This window comes from Scomber scombrus, chromosome 23, assembly GCF_963691925.1.
Source record: "Scomber scombrus chromosome 23, fScoSco1.1, whole genome shotgun sequence".
Taxonomy (NCBI): Eukaryota; Metazoa; Chordata; class Actinopteri; order Scombriformes; family Scombridae; genus Scomber; species Scomber scombrus.
Genome location: NC_084992.1, coordinates 20,095,067 through 20,114,370, shown reverse-complemented (window position 1 = coordinate 20,114,370; position 19,304 = coordinate 20,095,067). Strand labels below are relative to the sequence as shown.

General features: G+C 40.4%; 1 protein-coding gene across 1 annotated transcript in view; it reads left to right on the top strand.

Annotated features, from left to right (window-relative positions):
• Positions 1-2,363, top strand: part of LOC134005481 (mitogen-activated protein kinase kinase kinase 11) — a 41,188-nt gene extending 38,825 nt beyond the window's left edge. The window contains exon 10 of the mRNA XM_062444398.1: positions 1,276-2,363. Coding sequence (XP_062300382.1) covers positions 1,276-1,874 — 599 coding nt within the window. The 3' untranslated portion in view covers positions 1,875-2,363. The remainder of the gene's footprint in view (positions 1-1,275) is intronic.
• The last annotated feature ends 16,941 nt before the right edge of the window (positions 2,364-19,304 follow it).

The window sequence follows — 19,304 nt, the reverse complement described above, 5'->3', positions numbered from 1 at the left end:
GTTTTAAGAGCGAGTGGGCTTTTTTTTACGAGGGCTTTAAGAGTGCCCTCTAGTAACATTTCACACTCTATATCTGGTCTTCTTGACTCACAAAGCCTTGGATTCTCCACAGAGAGGTTCTTACAGCTCTGCCCCTAGGTACGCAGCAGACATGCATCGCCTGTTCTGCAGACTAACAACCGTGATCTCACAAACCGTGTGCGCTCATTACATCGGGGCGCACAGAGAGGCAAAGAGCCACACATAATTAAACAGCGGAGTGTTTTAGCTAAACATCTTATTATGTTTATTGACTGTAATGACTCAGGCTCAGATGCATAGACAGACTGCCACAAGGTTGCTGGCGGTGAACGTGTGCTCGAAAGAGAGAGAGAGAGAGATGAATTCGGAGGACTCCTTCAGTGGCGTTCTTCGTCTGCTCTCGTGTGACTCCTGATTGCTCTTTCTTGTCAGCTCAATGGCTTAGCCGCCTCAGAGAGTTGCTGTTGATGTAACTAACGCCATTTGGCAGACACATCACATTTGGAAAAAAAGCAAATGTTCATTCGAGCTGATTTATTCCGAGTTTAATGTTCTTGTCAGTGCTAATTTACAATCGCTGTTTGCTTCTGTTGCGGCTCTGTCAACTAGTTACACAGTGCTATTTTATACTTAATTTAGACTAATTACATCAACGTTCTGTGCTGTTGGCTGTTCCATTTCTTTGCAACAATAATGTACCGCTTTCATGTTCGTGGTTGGATCAGTTTCATCATGCAGGTTTTCTCATGTCTTATTACAAAGCAGGATTACAATGCAGGAAAAGAGCAGCGAGGCAACACCACAGCGGGTTCAGACTCATTTGGAGATAAACAATTAAACCCTCCTCAAGCAAGAAAGTGAAGGATATTATTTTTGTGTCAGAGTTGTTTTAATTTAGTATCTTGTATAAAAGGGTACTCCACCGATTTCAGACATAGGGTTCAGTTTATTCCTCAGGCAGAATAGGAATGACAAACTCTCTCAAATCTAAGAAAATATCTTGGATTTTGCTCGAGACTTCAGCTATTCGGTAGAGAATCTGTGTACTGAAACATGTTATCGAGTTGCATTGTGGGAATTTTAGGAACCAGTGTTTTTGGCGTTCTAGGGACTAAAAGTTGAGATATCTCGGCCTTTGCTGCATCAACTTTTACTGTTCTTTTATAAATCTGGCATGTTTCTTAATTTTATAAAAGCACAATAGTAAATATGTGGAGTTGCCCTTTAATGCTATTTTCTTTCTGTTATTTCCAGTTTTGGACCTGCCCTTGTGCCAAGATACCCAGGACCCTGATGACAAACCAGTACCCTATGCTCTTCACCCCAACCCTGCCCTCTGGAGCCCTAAAACTCGCCGCCTGGAGGTCAGCGTCATCCCCCGACCTCGTCCCTCCCCCATACGTCCCCGCATCGACCCCTGGAGCTTCATCTCAGCCGGTGGTGGGAACACAGCTGGCGGCCGCAGCCCAAACCGCTCAGACAGCATCCCTCTGGGCTTCCAGCCCTCCCCTACCAACCCATTCACCAACTGTGACCCCTTCCCCTCGCCGGACTGCGACCCCTTCTCCCTCAAGGCCGACCCCTCGTGCGGCTCGGACGCGGCTTCGCCTTTTGACCCCTTCTCGGCTCCTTTTCCTACTTCCCGTTCTGCCCCCTGCTCCACCAATGGCTCCCCCACGCTGCCCACATTTCGCATAGCGCCCCTCAATCCAGCCGACTCGCCCCTCATCGACCTGGGATGGGCGGCCTGCGGCAAGCCCCTGGATGGCACCAAAGAGAGAGCTCACCCCCGTAGGACACTGGGGCTCAAGCCCTTCAAGTCACCAACGCAACTCAGAGACGACAGGTTCTGAACGGCCTCGCCCCCCACGGCACGAGGCCAACTCTCACTTACGGATGTTAAAAACTTTGGTTTTCATCAGAGGAACACAGTCCTGGACCCTTTCCACTACTTTATCCTACATTTTAACGAGGATTTAGAATCTTAAAAAAAATGCACACTCATCATTCAACCCGCTGAGGGAGGTCTCTCTCATGGGAGCTCCAATCATTGCAGGTCCTATTTATATGCCAGCCTGCTGCTTTGGGAACCTGAAAGCCAGTGAAAGCCAGTGAAAGATGGTCCTTTTGGATTGTGGGATAGTTGCCTGTGAACCAATAGCTGGTGCCCGTTTCATTCTCCCACTCTGTCTCTGTTTCTCTTTCCCTTTGAAGGAGCAGAACACAGATCACTAGTCCCATCTTCAGATTTATCAGACTGCTCATATCATCTGCTTTCATCTCCCTCCCTACCTTTGAAGCATTGTGACAATGCAGAGGTGGATAAGGCGACTTGCACAGCTTCATCTGCCTCTACCTCTCTGCAGACTGAAAGCATTCAGGACAATGGAAAATTGGAGTGCCTTATTTCGTGAAGTGTTTTTAATATATATCTTTTCAAGGTTCCTTGAATGGTTAATCTGGTGCGTAGGGAAGATGCTATGAATTTGGCTTAAATTTGCAAAGCAGCTTAGCATTGCTGTGGAAGAAAATGTTGTGTGTGTGTGTGTGTGCGTGTGTGCGTGCGTGTGTGCATATGTGTCTAGACTCATTGTTCAAGGAAAGCTTACTGTTTTTGTTTTTTTTGGTTAAAACAGCGTCTGCCTGTTGCATTATGGGAGAAAACACTCAGAGTTAATATTCCGGGCCGCTCATGAAATTCAAGACAAAAACCATGACCCATGCATTCCACTTGGAAGCAGATAACATTCCAGTCACATTCTCCGGGAAATGCCGGGGATTGGACAGATTTGTGCGGCTGGCAGTCCGACAGAGCACAGGAAACAAGACGGGGGAGCCCTCCGCATTCCCCTTCATATGCCAAAGAATGCCACTGTGACAGTGTGAGGGCTGGGACAAAGAGTATTTGCAAATGAGTTGTTTTTACCTCCATGGAGTGCCAGACGGGTGGGGTTTGCCTCACTGGACAGCACAGATAGTGTGAAAGTTGACTCAATCACAGACAGTATTTAAACCCAACTTAAATATACTTCTCTGTGATGATTTAACTTATGTGGCACTATCCAGACTTTCCTACCACCACCCCTCTGATGCTTTAGGAAGGTTCAGCCAAATACTTCAAAGTATTTGCAAATGCTATAATATCTAGTGTCATTGATTCATTTGTACGGTTCACCAGAGTAGCCTCACAAAGCTAGCCCACAATTCTACAGATGGACTTGCTAAGGTTGCCATTAGTCCCTTCCTTTAGTTAGAAAAAGTATATTTCTGGATATGTTTCATTCTTTAAATGGAACCACCAAAATTAGAGGTAGTAATTCAACAATTTGGGAACTATGCTCGCTCACTTTCTTACATACAGTTACAATGATATCTTGTAACTGTCTGTTCAATCCGAAGCTTGAACCAGGAGAGAGTCAGCTCAGCATAACGACTGGAAAAATGAGGGAGGAAACAGCTATCCTTCCCCTGTCCAATGCTAAAAAAAAATATGTACGAGCATATAAAAGCTCATCATGTCATGTCTTGTTTCGTAGTTCAAACCGAGCTGGTGAGTTGTAGTCTGACTTTGCGAGGGTAGAGAAGCACGAACCTAAAAAAAACAGATTTCCCTCCCTTTTTCTGTTCAAAAGAAATCCACCCAAAAACACAGCTAAATTGATCTGGATCCTGTGGATAAGGGGTCAAACATCGCTGAGATGTCGAGTCGAGATGTTGAAATCATTCCAGCATGGCAACAACATTCGACAATAATATAGAAAAACACAACAGGAGAAAAAAACAAACACGATAAAGAAAAATAGGAATCCATACACATACACATACACACACTGAGAAAAGTCTCAAATAGACCTGAATGAACTGCAGCTACCACTGGAAAAAAAAAAAAACTTGCCCTCCTACTGATAGCTCCACACACTAACTAACACATCCAGACACTCTCTCAGAGGGGTTTTCAGACAGCATACTATCTCTCTTTCAGAAATCATACTGGGAAATGTATGAAATTACTAAGAGAAGCAGACGAGGCAGGTTCAGGGAAAAGTGGCTGCAGAAACAAACAGTTCATTGTAAATTAACATCCTGGAATATATTGAACATCGCAAACATGACGCCTTACTATAGCCAAGCATTTTTTTTAATGGCAAGCATGTAAGCGACTGAAAGAGATCCACTTAGAGCTCGACCCCAGTCACACCGTTCCTTTACTTGGAGCGGTACGAGGGGACAAATAGCGATTGGGTTCATCAGTGACACTGTGTCATTGGGAGACAATAACGCCTTTGTTCTGATGAAGAGTGAAAACCTCATCTCCAAAGGGGGAAAGCTTTGTGATTAGCCTAATAATCCTGCAAGACGAACAGAAGAGGCTGATAGTGATAATTAGCCTCTCGATAAGAGCAGGGAGCATTAGCAAAGCGTTGAAGATATTTGGTTAATTAATTTGCCCCGATGTTATGAAAAAATGCCCTGCGTCTTTGCTCGCAAGGTGCCTACTCGCTTCCTGCATCATTTTGATAAAAGACGTCATTTTTCCCCCTCTTTTTTTGCAATAAGTTTTAAAAACAGGTCTTCGCCTCCAACGCTCCTTTTTCTCTGCCGCCGCCGGTTGCTCAGCTGCTGACCAGATGAAATCTTTACCATCTATGTCCTTTCTCCCCTCAGGTGATGTGGAAGATTTCTCTCTTTTCTTTCTTTTTCGTCTTCTCACTCCTACTCCCTGTGCTTTCGTCTCCTCCGTTAAGTTTTCTCGAGGGCAGTTTTGTCCTGACACTGCAGAGCCTTCCCATTCAATAACGGCCAGGTTTCTATCTGGGTAAAAAAAAAAAAAAGAAAAAAAAAAGAAGAAATGACATTTGTTCTAGGATAGAGCCCATTTACAAGAGAGGGTGCTCATTTTACAGAAGCGGGGTGAATTTGATTCGAAATTGAAACAGGAACTTTATTATTATGTATTTCTGTGACGCATTAATGTGTCCAATCATGATCCACAGGACAGCAGAGGAATACTGAGCTGGAGCAAAGAGACGCAGCTTGTTAAGGTTTCGGTATGCTTAAAATGAATTAGGTGGTATGGTGCGATGTCAGGTTGGATAACAATGCCCTGAAAGGTTTCACGGTGTTGCATTTGGTCGTACACACAAACAAAATTGGCGTAAGTAGTTGAGTCAGAAGTGGAAAAAAGAGGGCTTGACAGAGAGGTTCAAACACTGCCTTCTCACACCTCGGTGCACCTGGCAATTTCCGCGTCAAGTGGGCATGATTATCTGATTGTGCGTTTCAGAAAGCGAACTAAAATTGTGGGTTGCAGCCCCCTAGATTATGATGTCAGAGGTTGTTCCAGATGCAGTTCGATATGAAGTAGTTTGTTTAAAGCTTTAACCCAGAGGATCTACTTGATTTTAACAACACATTGATATTATAGTCTATAACTCTTTGAAGATGTACCTTGCAGACACACTAGTAAAATAAGCACTCTAAAGCAGCTATTCAGAATCTTGACAGGATCACCCAAACACAGGAATTCACCCTACCGCTCCCTCCGAAGTTGTTTTATATTGACCTTTAGTCTTGTCAACTCACCTGCCATCATCTAGACATGAGCGGTGCGCCTCGTCCTTCGCGGTGTGCAGAAGGAGGCGGTTTAATATAGAATTTGTCTCTCTCAGCAGTGTTCCTCTACCTTCCTCCGCTCTTTGTCCTCACCACCAAACCAGTGACAAGTGATGAGTTATTGCCACCGTCTAATCGTGTCAACACACAAAGCCAACGAGAGCTATCCTCTGATAGTCATTATGCTCGGGTGGCTGTTATTGTCAGCCGAGCCGTGTGAGGAGAAAAAGTTACACGGAGGAAATTGAGATGATTGAAACGTCTGGCAGATTATTTCTGTCACAAATTCTGTGTGTGTGTCAAGTATCCACTCCAAGCTGCCACTCATGTCTCGTCTGTATGTTCTCTCAGCGCCAGACTTTAATTGTAGCCCAAACCCCGATGCTGAAAAGCATTACCTGTCGTTTTCCATCAAGCGTGCGCAATGAGTAATTGACTTGATGAAATATTACTTTGCAAAAACAGCAGTCACAGTGCTTTACACGTGTAATTAAGTTCGGTGGGAATTCTTTAGCTCCCTGTAATAACTTTTAAAAGCGGTTATGAGAAACCTACCTGCTTTAAAAATGACCTGTGTCTCTAAATAATTTAGAATACTTAAAATAATTATGTTCCCGCTCTTCAGGCATAATCTGAATCTTACAAAACTCCTTGGTTGCCGTGGGAATGAGCACGACACGTTTTTAGGAAATCTTTTGTGGACGGCGATGTCCAATTTTTTGGGTTTTGGCTGTCAGTCGTCGGAAAAGTAGCTGCCACTCGCCTGCCGGAACTGACAGCCGGCACTCCAATAAGAAACTCCTGATGAGCTGTTTGCGATGCTCTGCTCTTCAAGGCATCCGTCATTGCAAATCAGCATCACCAGTACAAACTGACAGGGAGAATAGAAGCCAAAATCTCCACAGGAGAGCTGAACTCGAGTGATATCTGATCACTCGCGAGCCCCCCCGGCAGCAGGGAGCAGACGTGATTTGATGATCTTAATTCAAAGTAGAAGCTCCGACCATTGCCCCCTAATCAGTGAATATCAAAGGGTCAATACATTACATGAATAACAGCTAATGAGACAGCACAATGGAGGAACCCAAGGCTCTGACCCTCCTTACGCCAAGAGACTACTTGTGAGCGGTGGTGGGGTGAAAAATCAGAGCCATTATATTGTAGAAAAATACAATATGTTGCAAGGTAGTTATCAAACATGCAAACATGTACATGATGTTAGAAATGGACAATCCATGCTAATTTTAATCTCTCCCTATTCAAACACAAGATTACAATATAATTAGTGCACCATTTCACGTCTGCAGTTGTGTTGTACGGAGCCCCAAAACTGACAAAACATATTATTATATTACGTAAGTCATACATGTAACATAAGTCACAAATATAACTGAAAAGATTAATTAATAACATTTTTAGTTAAATAATTCAAATGTTTATTTTCTGCCTTTGTAAAGATTTATACTTTTTTATACTTGACCTTTAACCTACAGTCGGTTGTTTAAAAAAAGCAAAAAGCTTTTTATTTTTTTCCTTTAATACCAATCAGTTTACAAGATGAATTCATTGTACTCTTCTGCCCCATATTTCTTTTTACACTCCATTTTTAATTATTTATTTATATATTTTTTATATGTTTATTTTTTTATTTGATATTGAGTTATATTTTAGACTTTTTTTTTTAATATATTTTTTTACATTTGTCAGTTTTGGGGCTCCATTACTCAAACCTTCCTTTGTTCTTTGGCTAAATTCAGACCTAATAAGTAAAATATAATATAAAAATATAAAACAGGCTGTACATATTTTGACATATTGCTCCGACTGCAGGACATTTAACATACCAGACAAAAGTGTTTTATTGTGCCAGGTGTATAAATACTAACATAGCTGTGTGAATTGGGTTTAAGTGAAGTCTTTCATATGTTACAAGCTGGATCTCTGCTGTCTTTCTGTCTCTGACACTCTGCAGATACATCATTTCATTCACTTTCATAAATGTGTCAAAATGGCCACAAGGGAAATAGACATATATCAAAGAGCAGTGTGTTTGTCACAGTGAGAACACGGTGGCAGAAGCTCATATTTTCCTCTGATTGTGATGAAAAAAGACATGCTGTTATGATTGTGTTGAACTGCTAACACTGAGACTGTAAACCCTGCATTAAGGTGCAGTGTGAGCTGAAAGCTTGTGCGACATAGACGGCCTCACGCTGAGAAAAGCTGAATCTTGTTACTGCGCAGCTTTCTAGGTAAATTAACCCATCTCTAGGATAGAAACACTTGAACTGAACTATCAGCGTACTTTGATGAGTCAAAGTAATAAAAACACGGTGTGCATGTAAACATAGTCATTTGTATTGTTTGGCTTTAAGGAGGTCATCAGGTCAGGTCTGTAGAGGGCTGCGTTGCTTACATTGTGGCAGATTCAGTTAAGGCATGTTTTCTGTCCTTCATGGTTACTGAGAAATCTGGAGGTGGATTCAACAAGGCTGGAGGGATAAACCGGCTTTTATTTTATTGATGGAATTTTACCTTGGCAGGTCAGTGAAGACTAAATTCCTGAGAGCATGAAATAGATGGCCTGGCATTTCAGTGGCTTCGACCCAATATATCTTCGCTACCGTCGCTTGCTTGTTTGTTTGGACGTTACAAATATATCTGGTTATCAGCTTCGCTTCAGTTGTCTCACAGCCAGCCATCAGCGCCAGAGACACATTATCGCTCTTTCTGGCTCGTAATAAACTGAAAACACCTGCACCGGGCCTTTTGTTTGGTATTAACAGGCCGAGACCGAATGATCAAATATGACCTTTCAAGCGGCAGTACAGGAATCGCACAACCCAATGGGGACGTGGACAAAAGCCATGTCTGCGAGAAGCGCCACCAGGTGCAATAAGCTAATGCTCGGTCTCTCAAAGTGTGAATATTATTCCTCATTTTTTTTTCAGTCCGCGCATCCAAGGTCACCATCTGCTGTCCTCGTTCCTGTAACGACCGAAAACTGAATGAATGGGAGCCACGAAAAGGAGGATCAATTGGTTTCCGAGTCCGTGGTGATGGCTCTTGGAGAAAGCCGGCGGTCTGTTTAGAAAATAAACATGGATTTTTATCTATGAGGTTATTAAGCCCAAGGCCACACGCTCACCCACCCCCCCCCTACCACCACCACCACCACCACTCGATGCCATACAACAGCCCTTTGGTCGTGATTATCTTTCTGCCTAGCTATTGACACTCAATTACCTTGTGATCTTCCTGGAATAGAAGCCACTCAATCTGTAAATTTCTGTTGCTAGAGTGTCGAATGAGTGTGCTGCAAACCAATTGGTCGAGTAAACAGCCCTCGCGTCTCAAATAAAGAGAGCTTTAAATGATTCATTGTTGTCTGCTAAACAATGTCAGCAGATAAAAGGAACGGAGACAGCCGACGTCGATGGCCTTTCTCCTAATCGCAATTTGCCATTTTCCCATATTCCTGAACGTAAGATACCACGTGAGGCGCGTTTGTATCCAGCCTGTGTTCTATCTTTATTGTGAGGTAGTTATTATTACTCTGGCAGAGCAGAGTTGTATAAAATTGGCCAGTGTACCATGTCTAACGTGATATCTTCCTTCATTTTGGACTATCTGAGGTCAGCACTGCTAAGATGGTTCGCAGTCGGTTTATGGCACAGACGGTCAGAGTTCATCACAGTTGAAGTAGCAGCATTTATTCTCCTGTGTGTAGTCAGCTCATTGTGCTAATTCCATTGAAATGAATGGATATTGCTTTGAAATGGTGCTTCTTTTAAAAATGCTGGTGTGACCAAGCCTTTCTGGGTGGCTGTACGATGGAAGATTTTTAACACATAGGCATTCCTAAAATGTGTTCCAGGAATAATTTTGTTAAATATGAACTCGGATGGTAGATCAAACAATGTCAAGCAGGTGTAAAGTAACAAAAAACATTCCATGTAAGTGAGCAGCAACATGCTCACTCCTACTGTTGTAACACATTGGTTATGGTTAGGGTTAGGGGTCAGGGGTTAGGGGTTAGGGGTTAGGGTTGATTCCCTTGTAGCATTGTGATTCCATAGAGTGATAGTCCTGGTTTAAGGCTGAGACTAAAGGCAAGGGTATAGGTTTGGTTTTAATTTAGGTAGAGACTTTTTTATTGGACGGCCAAATTATTTGTGTATGCGTACTAACTCTCTTATCACTCTTTTCTCTTTCATATGCACATGTGCGCTCACACGTACACACATAAAGCATAAAACACACAAAAAAAAGAATAAAACACAAAATGTATACTGAATATGAACTTGCTGATTTGCCAGAAACTGGACTTATATCATGATTTTTTCCCTCTGTTTTACATTGTATTTTATTGATAGACTACTTAATTCTAAATCTGAGACCAAAATTAATATTTAGAAATAAACATATCGTAGACTGTCAAAATGAATCTGTAGGTTAACGTGCTGCTGTGAGGTTTTCTAACCTCACCGGGGATTCTGTCCTCTCAGTTTGTGCTCAAACTTCTATTTAAATCATCTCAAACACTTCTATTTGTATTATTGTCGGTTCAGCTCTTGAACTTCTGTCTAGATCTAACCCTGAGGGGCTGCAGCTCACCTAGCTGTGTGTCTCTGTGCTGCTCAGGCTTCTACTGGCAGGGTTATAATAATAAAATGCTGCCTAACAATCATAAACAGATCAGTTGGACAAGCTGTGGCTAATTTAGCTCATAAATAACGTTCATGTCTTAAATGACACATATGCAATAATAACTCTGCTCTTTATCCACTCATGGAAAAGCAGAGAGATTGCATTAAATAATATTTCTCTTTCTAATTTCAATGATTAATGCTTGGATTGATTACAAAACATTCTTATTATCTAAGCTCATTCCCCCCCCCCCCCCCCCCCCCCCCCCCATCCTGCTCTTTCACTCTTCATCACAACAGTGCACTCTTTTATCGTTAACATTACATGGAGTTAAAATATATATAGGTTAAAATACTGGCAGGGACAATCCAGCATCAGGTAGGGACATGTACCTACCTTCCGTACCCGAAAAACTACGCCCATGACTACAGGTGACATTTAACCTGATTAGAGTCTTCACATATAATTAGGGGATAAAGACTTTGACTGAGGCTTTAAGGTATTTAACAGCAGGTGATCTCTTTCAGGTGCTTATGCTTGAGCTTAAATAACTGAACTCCAAATGATCCACAGAGGCAATTTTAAACAATTTGGATGGTACAAATCCCCATGACTCACTGGTCAAATCTCCTCCACTCACAGCATTATAGTACTGTAAAGGGCTTTTCTTTTTTTTTCTTTTTTTTTTTACTCCTCTGACAGCTCCCTAACAGCCAGCTAAGGACATTTACAAAATTTCTATACAGAGGGGAGAAAAGTGGATATTTATAAATGGCCATCTTTTTTTACACACTGGATTAAAACTATTTCTCTTTTTTAGATGGCCATGGACACAGTCTACATTAGGATGATGGATTGATTGCTTCATATGAACAAAACGTTGTATAGGTTTTCACTGGAGTATTTAAGATGTACGTATGGGTGCTTCACATGAGGCAGATTGACTTTACATTCCAGTTCAATTTGATTAAATCTGTATCCAAATGATTTCTAGTTAAGCCCAATTATATGTGTGTAGCGGGAAATTCAAGAAAACTGCCTGATAGAGCTTGAAATCTGGTTCTTTGAGTACTTTGCGGCAAAGTCCCAAACCTAAATCTCATTCTGATGTCTCCTTGGGGCACCCATACTGAATTTTTATGTGCATGAAACTGCTAGATGGAGATGAGGTTTTTTGTCATTACCTTAAAGTGGTAGACATGGTTGACCTCCTCTCCGTCTTTGTATCTATTTGCTTTTTATTGTCTTTGTTCCAGATTCATTTCCATGTCTTTTTTTTTTTTTTTTTTTTTTTTTAAACGTGTGTGTTCATTACAACCTAGGCGATGTGATAACGCAATTGTTGCATTGCCCTGGCAGCCATTTTTACATCTCTCTCAGAACTGTCTCTGCCCATGCGAGTCGGAGGTTTTGCGGTCGTCGGGCTTTGGAAATTCGTTATTGTTGCATTTTTGTGAAATCTCGCACTGGGCTGGGCCTAATCAACTGTTTTTATTGTTGTGTGTCAAGAGGATTATTTCTGTATACAGTATGTGAAAAATGTTTTTATTTCTCTTGACGATTATAATGGGTTTTAACCTGTGGAAAAAAACAAAAAACAAAGCAAAAAGCTCAAAAAGAGATAAGACCAAATAAAATGTAACACTCCTGAGTTGGTTTGTGGTCTCATTCATATTAAAGTGGAAAATGAAGAACAAGAGAATTTGGTGACTCAACCTGAAAGCTTTCATGATCAGTCAGTTGTTCCTCTAGTGAGCTCCGCCAGTCATAAAACTGCACACACAATTGTTTCCTTTCACCAGTTGAGTGTATTCATTGTATTAGTCTTATTATATTTTGCAATTATTACAATATTATTGTTTTAGAATTCTTAGGTTTTGCATCATAATTTTTATTTTATCTGTATAATAGTTGTTCTGGCCCATTTCAAGATCCTGTAAGTCAAAATAATGAGAAACTTTTATCAAAAATAGTGACTTAGTTTCTCCTTTTTTTTTATAGATACTATCTAAAAGTAATGAGATGCTACCAGGTCATAAGATTAGTCATTATTATGAGTTACTAATTCATTATTATGAGACTAAGTCATTATTTTGAGTTACTAAGTCATTATTATGAGACTAAGTCATTATTATGAGAGTTTGTCATCATAGATTTACATAATTTTCACTCATATCATGATATTCATCAGCTGACAGTGTTTGTCCAATGAAAGCTTCTGCATGTAGAAATCTGAAATCCCTTCTCATTAGCAACACCTGTGGCCTGTATGCTCGCGCGAGTGCTCGTGCACGACCATTACAGGTGACGACCTACCCCGCCACCACCACCACCTGTTACGAGCGAATTGGCACCGCTAAACTTGCAAAAAATATACACCTGAAATAATATTAACCTGACCTGACCAGCAAACCGCCATTTTTATTGACAAACTGTGTTTACTAAACACCGGTGGGCCCTGTGAGTTGTGGCCGGGGAGCGACGCGACGTAAGCGGGAAGCAACACGCTGTGACCGGGGAGCAGTGCTAAGTGACTGAGGAGCTAATGTGAACTTATTACCACCTTTGGACTAGCAGCAGGACAAACAGAAAGGGTAAGTTATGTTCTGCTTTAGCTCTAGAGTTTGTTTCTTGCTTCTGTATCAATGAAATAATGTATTACCTCGTTTATGTTGTGTTAGCATCATGCTTGTTTGTTTACATTAGTAGGAGTGAAGCATGGCACTCAGGAGCACAATAAATAACACGTCACATCCTTTGTATTTTAGCGAGGAGAATTGGGCGGGTAATTCAAATAGAAACCAGTCCACAGTCTATTACATGCAACTAGGGAAGGTCTCATTTTATTATTGGTACCCATTCAGTCATTGACAATAAAAAAAACAATGAATAGGGTGGATTAGGGTAATGTTGGACACTGATTAATTTTCATTTAGCTCTTTTTCTATTCAGTTATTTTAAAGCTAGTATATGCAAACTGTGTAAGTTATATTGTGTAACATTACACATGTGAACATACAAGCTACTAGTTTTTTAACCTTTCTGATGAGAAAGTTAAAAAAAAAATCATACAGGCAGAAAGTTCAGAATCAGAAAGTTTTTCATTTCATAATATTACGTGTTGATATAATGTATTGGATTCATATTTAAATATGGTTAACAAGTCAGGATTGCAAAAAGTGTCCAACATTACCCTAATCCACCCTACATGCAAATTACTTCGCAATGCTATTTATAAAACATCTAATTGTTAATCTGATTCTTGAACTTGGAAACAGCACTTGACAAAATCACTCCATAAGGCATACATTAACACAAGCAAGGTTTATTGGAAATGATGGCTGTGTGTGCAACTTCTATATCTGTAATTGGGCATAATGATGTCAGCAGTGAGACCTGGTGCTGTACAGCTGCATGACAGGTGATGACAGGATGATGACAGCTGGCTTGTGTGTGTGTGTGTGTCTGAATTTTGGGCCGCTCCTGCAGACCCATAAGAGCATCCTCACTTTATTTCACCGTGTTATAACCTTGTTACACCAGATGTTCTCATTCTTGCAATCTTTGACTTGCCATCTTGAGTGAAGACAAGATGTACTACAGTAGAAAAGATAATGAGGGCTTCTCTTGTGTTTTTGACCTCCAAATAGACACATGGCAGATTTTTTATTTGATTTAATCAGATTTTTTCTCCCTTAAGGAGAAGATTTAAGGAAATTATGATGAAGGTGAAGCTTAATATCAGGGTAACTCTCTGTAGAATTAAATAACAATGGATTTAAGCTGTTTCTCATTCAGTTGGGGACACTGGAGAACATCAGGGATTCCTTAGAGGCTCCGAGCCATTTAGTTGTTATTAACTTAAGAGTGTAGGTGAGTTTATATGCATCCGGACTGCAGATATATCTGATATGATAGTTCTTATTTGTCTGAACACTTTGCGCCTGGATATCAGAAACTGAAAAGGGCTCTGAGGAAATTACAGCCAATCCAGTTCAGCAGAAAGTGCAGACAGCAATCTTCAAATAGCAACCCTCTCTAGAGAGAGGTCATCATCTCAAATATGAATCTGTTTGAGGAATGAGAGGAACAACGTGGGGAGTTAGGTGGGCTGGGTGGACGGACACGCTGAGACACGGCGCTGCACTCTACTACGACTCTCTCCCTTCTCATCATGACTGTCAGTCAACTGGATAACACAGAGAATGGGGAATCAGCAGCGTCAGCGAGGACGTGATGGAGAAACTCTGCAACGCCTGACCCTCCTCTACCCCGGCACAAGTCTCCAAGGCTCTTGTTGCCATGGACACTGTGAATGAAAGTCTGTAAAACGCAGTGATGTAGCTCTGCATTGCCTTCACACCGAGCAGTCAAGCACTATTTGGTCGATTTAAATATATTACTTATGTGATATCTTTTGCATATATTCTACTCCATTTTAATATGATAAACAACATAGAATATTTTACATATTGTATTTAAATAAGGAGTACATCAAACTTAAAGGTGCAGTGTGTAGAATTTAGTGGGATCTAGCAATTAGTGTATAATCACCTGTAAATAAGCATCACTGTGTTTTTCTTACCTCAGAATGAGCCCTTTATATTTACATAGGGAGCGAGTGCCCCTCCAAGGAGACTGCCATGTTCCTACAATAGGCCAGAACGAACAAACCAAACACTCTCTAGAGAGGAACTTTTGTGTTTTTGTGGGTTTTGCAGCCAGCCACCATATGTTCTCCTACATGCTTAGAAGGGGATGGTGGTATTTAGTTATTGCAATCTCAAACCTCACTGCTAGATTTCACTATTACTTGGGGCAGCAGAACACTTTTAAACACAACATGTGACATATTAGCACCTTTATATATATATTGTTAGCAATTTTGTGTCAGCAAACAATTGTGTCTTTACACCTCCAGCCGACACTGAGCAACATTAGCATTCAAGTGGAGTCTTTTTCTGGCCATCTGCTTAATTTAAATCCAATCTTCACTCCTTCCAGCAGCTAATGCTATGCTCACCAGTTAGTCTCTATTTTTGAAGGTAGCTGGTTAGCTACGTACAAAGATAGAGACTTTGTAGGTAAACAGCTGCTTGAAACAAGGTTGATAAAAACAGTGAGCCGAAAGATACTAAAAATGGAGGTAAATACAGAGTCAGGTGGGTTCTTGGTGGGTTTGTCATTATGAGTGAGATCTTTCACATTACACACACTCATTTGGCCCATTGTTAATCTAAAAGTAGTGCAACCTTAAATATAACATTGTATATAGATTTATAGATACTTAAATACCTACTTATATAGTTGTATTTATTTAACATTTATATTGATTTCAATGTAGCTTTGTATATGTTAGATGTATCATATAAACTTTGTAAGATGATTATATGTCAGTATTGTGTTGACAACTATATTTGCTGCCACAAAGTAAAGGGTGTATAAAGAGAACTGGATTCATTCCTATGAAAGTTGCCCTGTGGCACATGAAGCCAAAAAAGCCACTTCCCACTTTTAGGGTCAGCTCCATCCTCTTGTCAAAATGTGGTTATTTCTCATCACGTCTGGCTGCAAAAAATCCAAGATGCCGATGGTCAAATTGCCAAACAGTGGGTGACATCATGGTGGCTACATCCATTATTTTTATACAGTCTATGGTTGTGATGCTCCAAAAAATATATCCACTGAGTAATTGATGTCTCTTTCACACTGTAAGTCTATGGGGGAAAAGTCTGTGTGGGCCCAAAAGCATCACATCACCTCCAAAAAAAGTAAAAAGTACTTAGAACCACTGCATCAAACTTTCACTTGGATAAAATAAAATAGAATAATCCAACATGTTCATATATTACACATGTTGTTGAGCCTTTGTTGAATATACGCATCTTTAATCCTTTTTTGTAATTTAATCCCAGACACCTTTGACATTTTTCCTCAAAAGATAATGTTCAGCATCAGCTGTACATACAGCTGAGCATCAGATGTTTTAATTTCCAGCTCATTTCAGTAATCAAATCAGACTCTTACTAGTGAGGGTCTTCTATTCCCCAAAAGAGACAGTCTTATCAATGTTAATGAAGGGTGGGAATGAAGTTCTCTGTCTCTTTCCATTTCTCTGTGCTCAGCTGCCTTTGAAGTGAAACAATTCTGTCTGGCAGAGGAGCAAAATAAAATTAAAAAAAAAAGAACAAACTCTGATGTTTCCTCAAGATGTGATTAAACTTGATTTCTAATCCTGAAGCCGTGAAGAAGTCTTTTTTTCAGATGTTCATTACTTTATGAAGTTGCAAAGATAATAATTGTTTTGGGCACTTTTATTTGCCTCAATCAGGGCATTGTCAGCTCTTCAGCTGGTAATCTTCTGTCTGAAATTGATTACAGACGCGAGACGAACAAGAGAGGAAAGGATCGGTTCAGCCTGGCGAGTTACATCACCCCACCCACCCCTGCCCTGGCAAGTAAGAGCACATTTAATATAAACAAATAGAAGTTGTTATGAATATCTTGCAATTACCTGCATTTCTGCTGTAATTTGTCCTGATCTTCAATGTTCTTTGATGCCATGACACATAAACAAAGAATAACAATTGAGTTTATGCTTTTATGAATTTAGTTAGGATTAAATACATATTTTAAGGATGTGTTTGGCCCTGTAGATACATTCCATACTAAGACATAATTGGAGTCAAGTAATCCAAACAGTCTGATGATGATCATATGTGGGCTCTGTTCTGTTTAGCTATCAAGAGAATTAAACATGTGTTGATTAGAAGCAATATGAGAGGACCAAAGGAGAATGTGCTGCATCTCTGGGGAGAAGGGGCTACAAAAGCTTCTGTGAAAGATTTGGGAACAAATATATAAAAGTCCAACACCAGCGCTTTGCTCTGTAGGCCGAGTTGTTCTACCGCAGCACAGACCCCAAAGTGACAAATCTGCAGCCCTCTTCTGCACTTTGTAACATTTGTTTTCATATGTCCACAATAGGAAAAAGTCCTTGAACAATAGTGGTTCTGGATTTTTTTATTTATTATATTTTTTACAGAGTTGTGGACAGATGAGAAAAAGTTGAACTTTGGGTAAAGAAAAGATAACCCTGTTACTTTTAGCAGAAAAAGCAATGCATATCAACAGCCTGACGTCATGTAAGCTGTGGGATATGAGGTGGAGTGAGCATCGAGGTTTGGAGCCTCAGGGTCTGGATGATCCGCAATGATGGAACAATCAATAGATTCCAAGTTGTATGAGGAAACACTACAACAGAATATAAGGGTAATTGTGAGCTGGGTTATACAGTTTATCTGTATATTGTATATCAACAATGGAGAGACTGATGGATTTGCATTTTGTGAATGACTAAGTCTGAGAGCTAGAGGCTGAATGATAAGAGGATAAAGTTAAATTTGAATAACTTTAAGTGTTTAATTCATGAAAAATTAATTCTGGTAGATAACAAAAAGGTAGGAGCACTTTGAGGATCTTCTAAACCTGACTGACATGTCCTCTATGGAGGAGGTAAAGTTGGATGTCTCAGGAGAAGTCTCACTCATAGCCCTGGTTTGAGATTTTTTCTGTGTCGCTAAAGGCTCTGGACATGGTTGGGTTGTTATGATGGCACACCTTTGGTGGTGTAAGGAGATCGGGGACCGTGCCTGTGGACTAGCAGACAGGGGTGGTGGGTCCCATTTCGGTCAGTCTGGACTGATTCTTAATTTTTAACCAATGTTTCACTAGCGAGCAAATACCAGGAAGTCAATGAAGAGTGTCATTTGCTACTGGAAGGTGAGCTTGTGTAACTCAGGTTACATCCAATTCCACACTGATGGAATTGGAATGAGAATTTTTTACCACAAGTTGTGAAAAAAGGTCACCCACAGGTATCACACGTGTGCATTGAGCAAATTGATGTATTTCCTCTGATGTTGCCCAGCTGTTTAAACCCTGCACTGATGAAAGCTGGAGACCTGTACTGCGTGTCTGAGTCTCTTTTGTAGCTATGTAAGATTTCATGTTTTTGGACTTGACATGAGATGTTTTTGTTTGCACAGCATTCATGAAATGGATTGTGTGTGTGTGTGTGTGTGTGTGTGTGTGTGTGTGTGTTGTATCATATATTTAGGGTGGTAACTTGCATTTTTAAAAATTTGGAGCAGTTAAATTTTTCTTTTTTTTCTTCTTTTTTCTTGATCAATTGTTTGCTTATAGAATGTTCTGTCCCTCTAGGTTGAGTACTTTCAGATATGTAAGGTGTACAGTACAGGCACTTTCAAAGACCTTATTGTGTTACATTATTTATTTGAGACCTTATTGTGTTACATTATTTATTTGAGAATCTTTATTATAGGCCTGCATTTAGTTAAATTTTTAGAAATTTGACCGATCCAATCCACTATCTGTTGGAAGGTGCTGTAAATGTTCACATCATTTCTCAGAAAGACTGCAAATGAGTTATTTTAATGAGTGTGATTTAAGCAGCAAGTCTGTTTATTTACTCTGATGTTTAGTAGGTGTTATTGCTGCTGTGCGCTCCCATGAATTTTAGCTTTTGATAAATAAGCTTCACCATGTAGACGCTCTGCAACCACACAAAAACACAAAATCTGGAACCCCCACTGGTGCAGCATGACCTGAGATGAGCCCTGTACACTCCACAAGAAAAATCGCTGAACTGAAACGGCACTTCATACTAGCTTCACTTTTACTTGCTAATCCAGGGTTGTCTGCTGAAGCCGTTGTGTGGGCATAAAAACAGAACAGTGTTTTCTGCTGATGGAATGCAGGTAATTCTCCAGAGGTCACAAACTCATTCTCATAAATGTAGGCGGTGTTAATCAAATCAGTGAGCCTATGTTAAATATAAATCCACATGAAAAGGTTGATAATTAGCCTCAGAAGTAGTTTCCCAGATAACACTTAGGTCAGGATGAGCTTCTCTCTCTGCACTGGAAATGGCAAAATTAACATATGCGTCATAAGTTTAGGTCCAGCTGACAAGAGAATCTACCATTAAAAGGATGTTT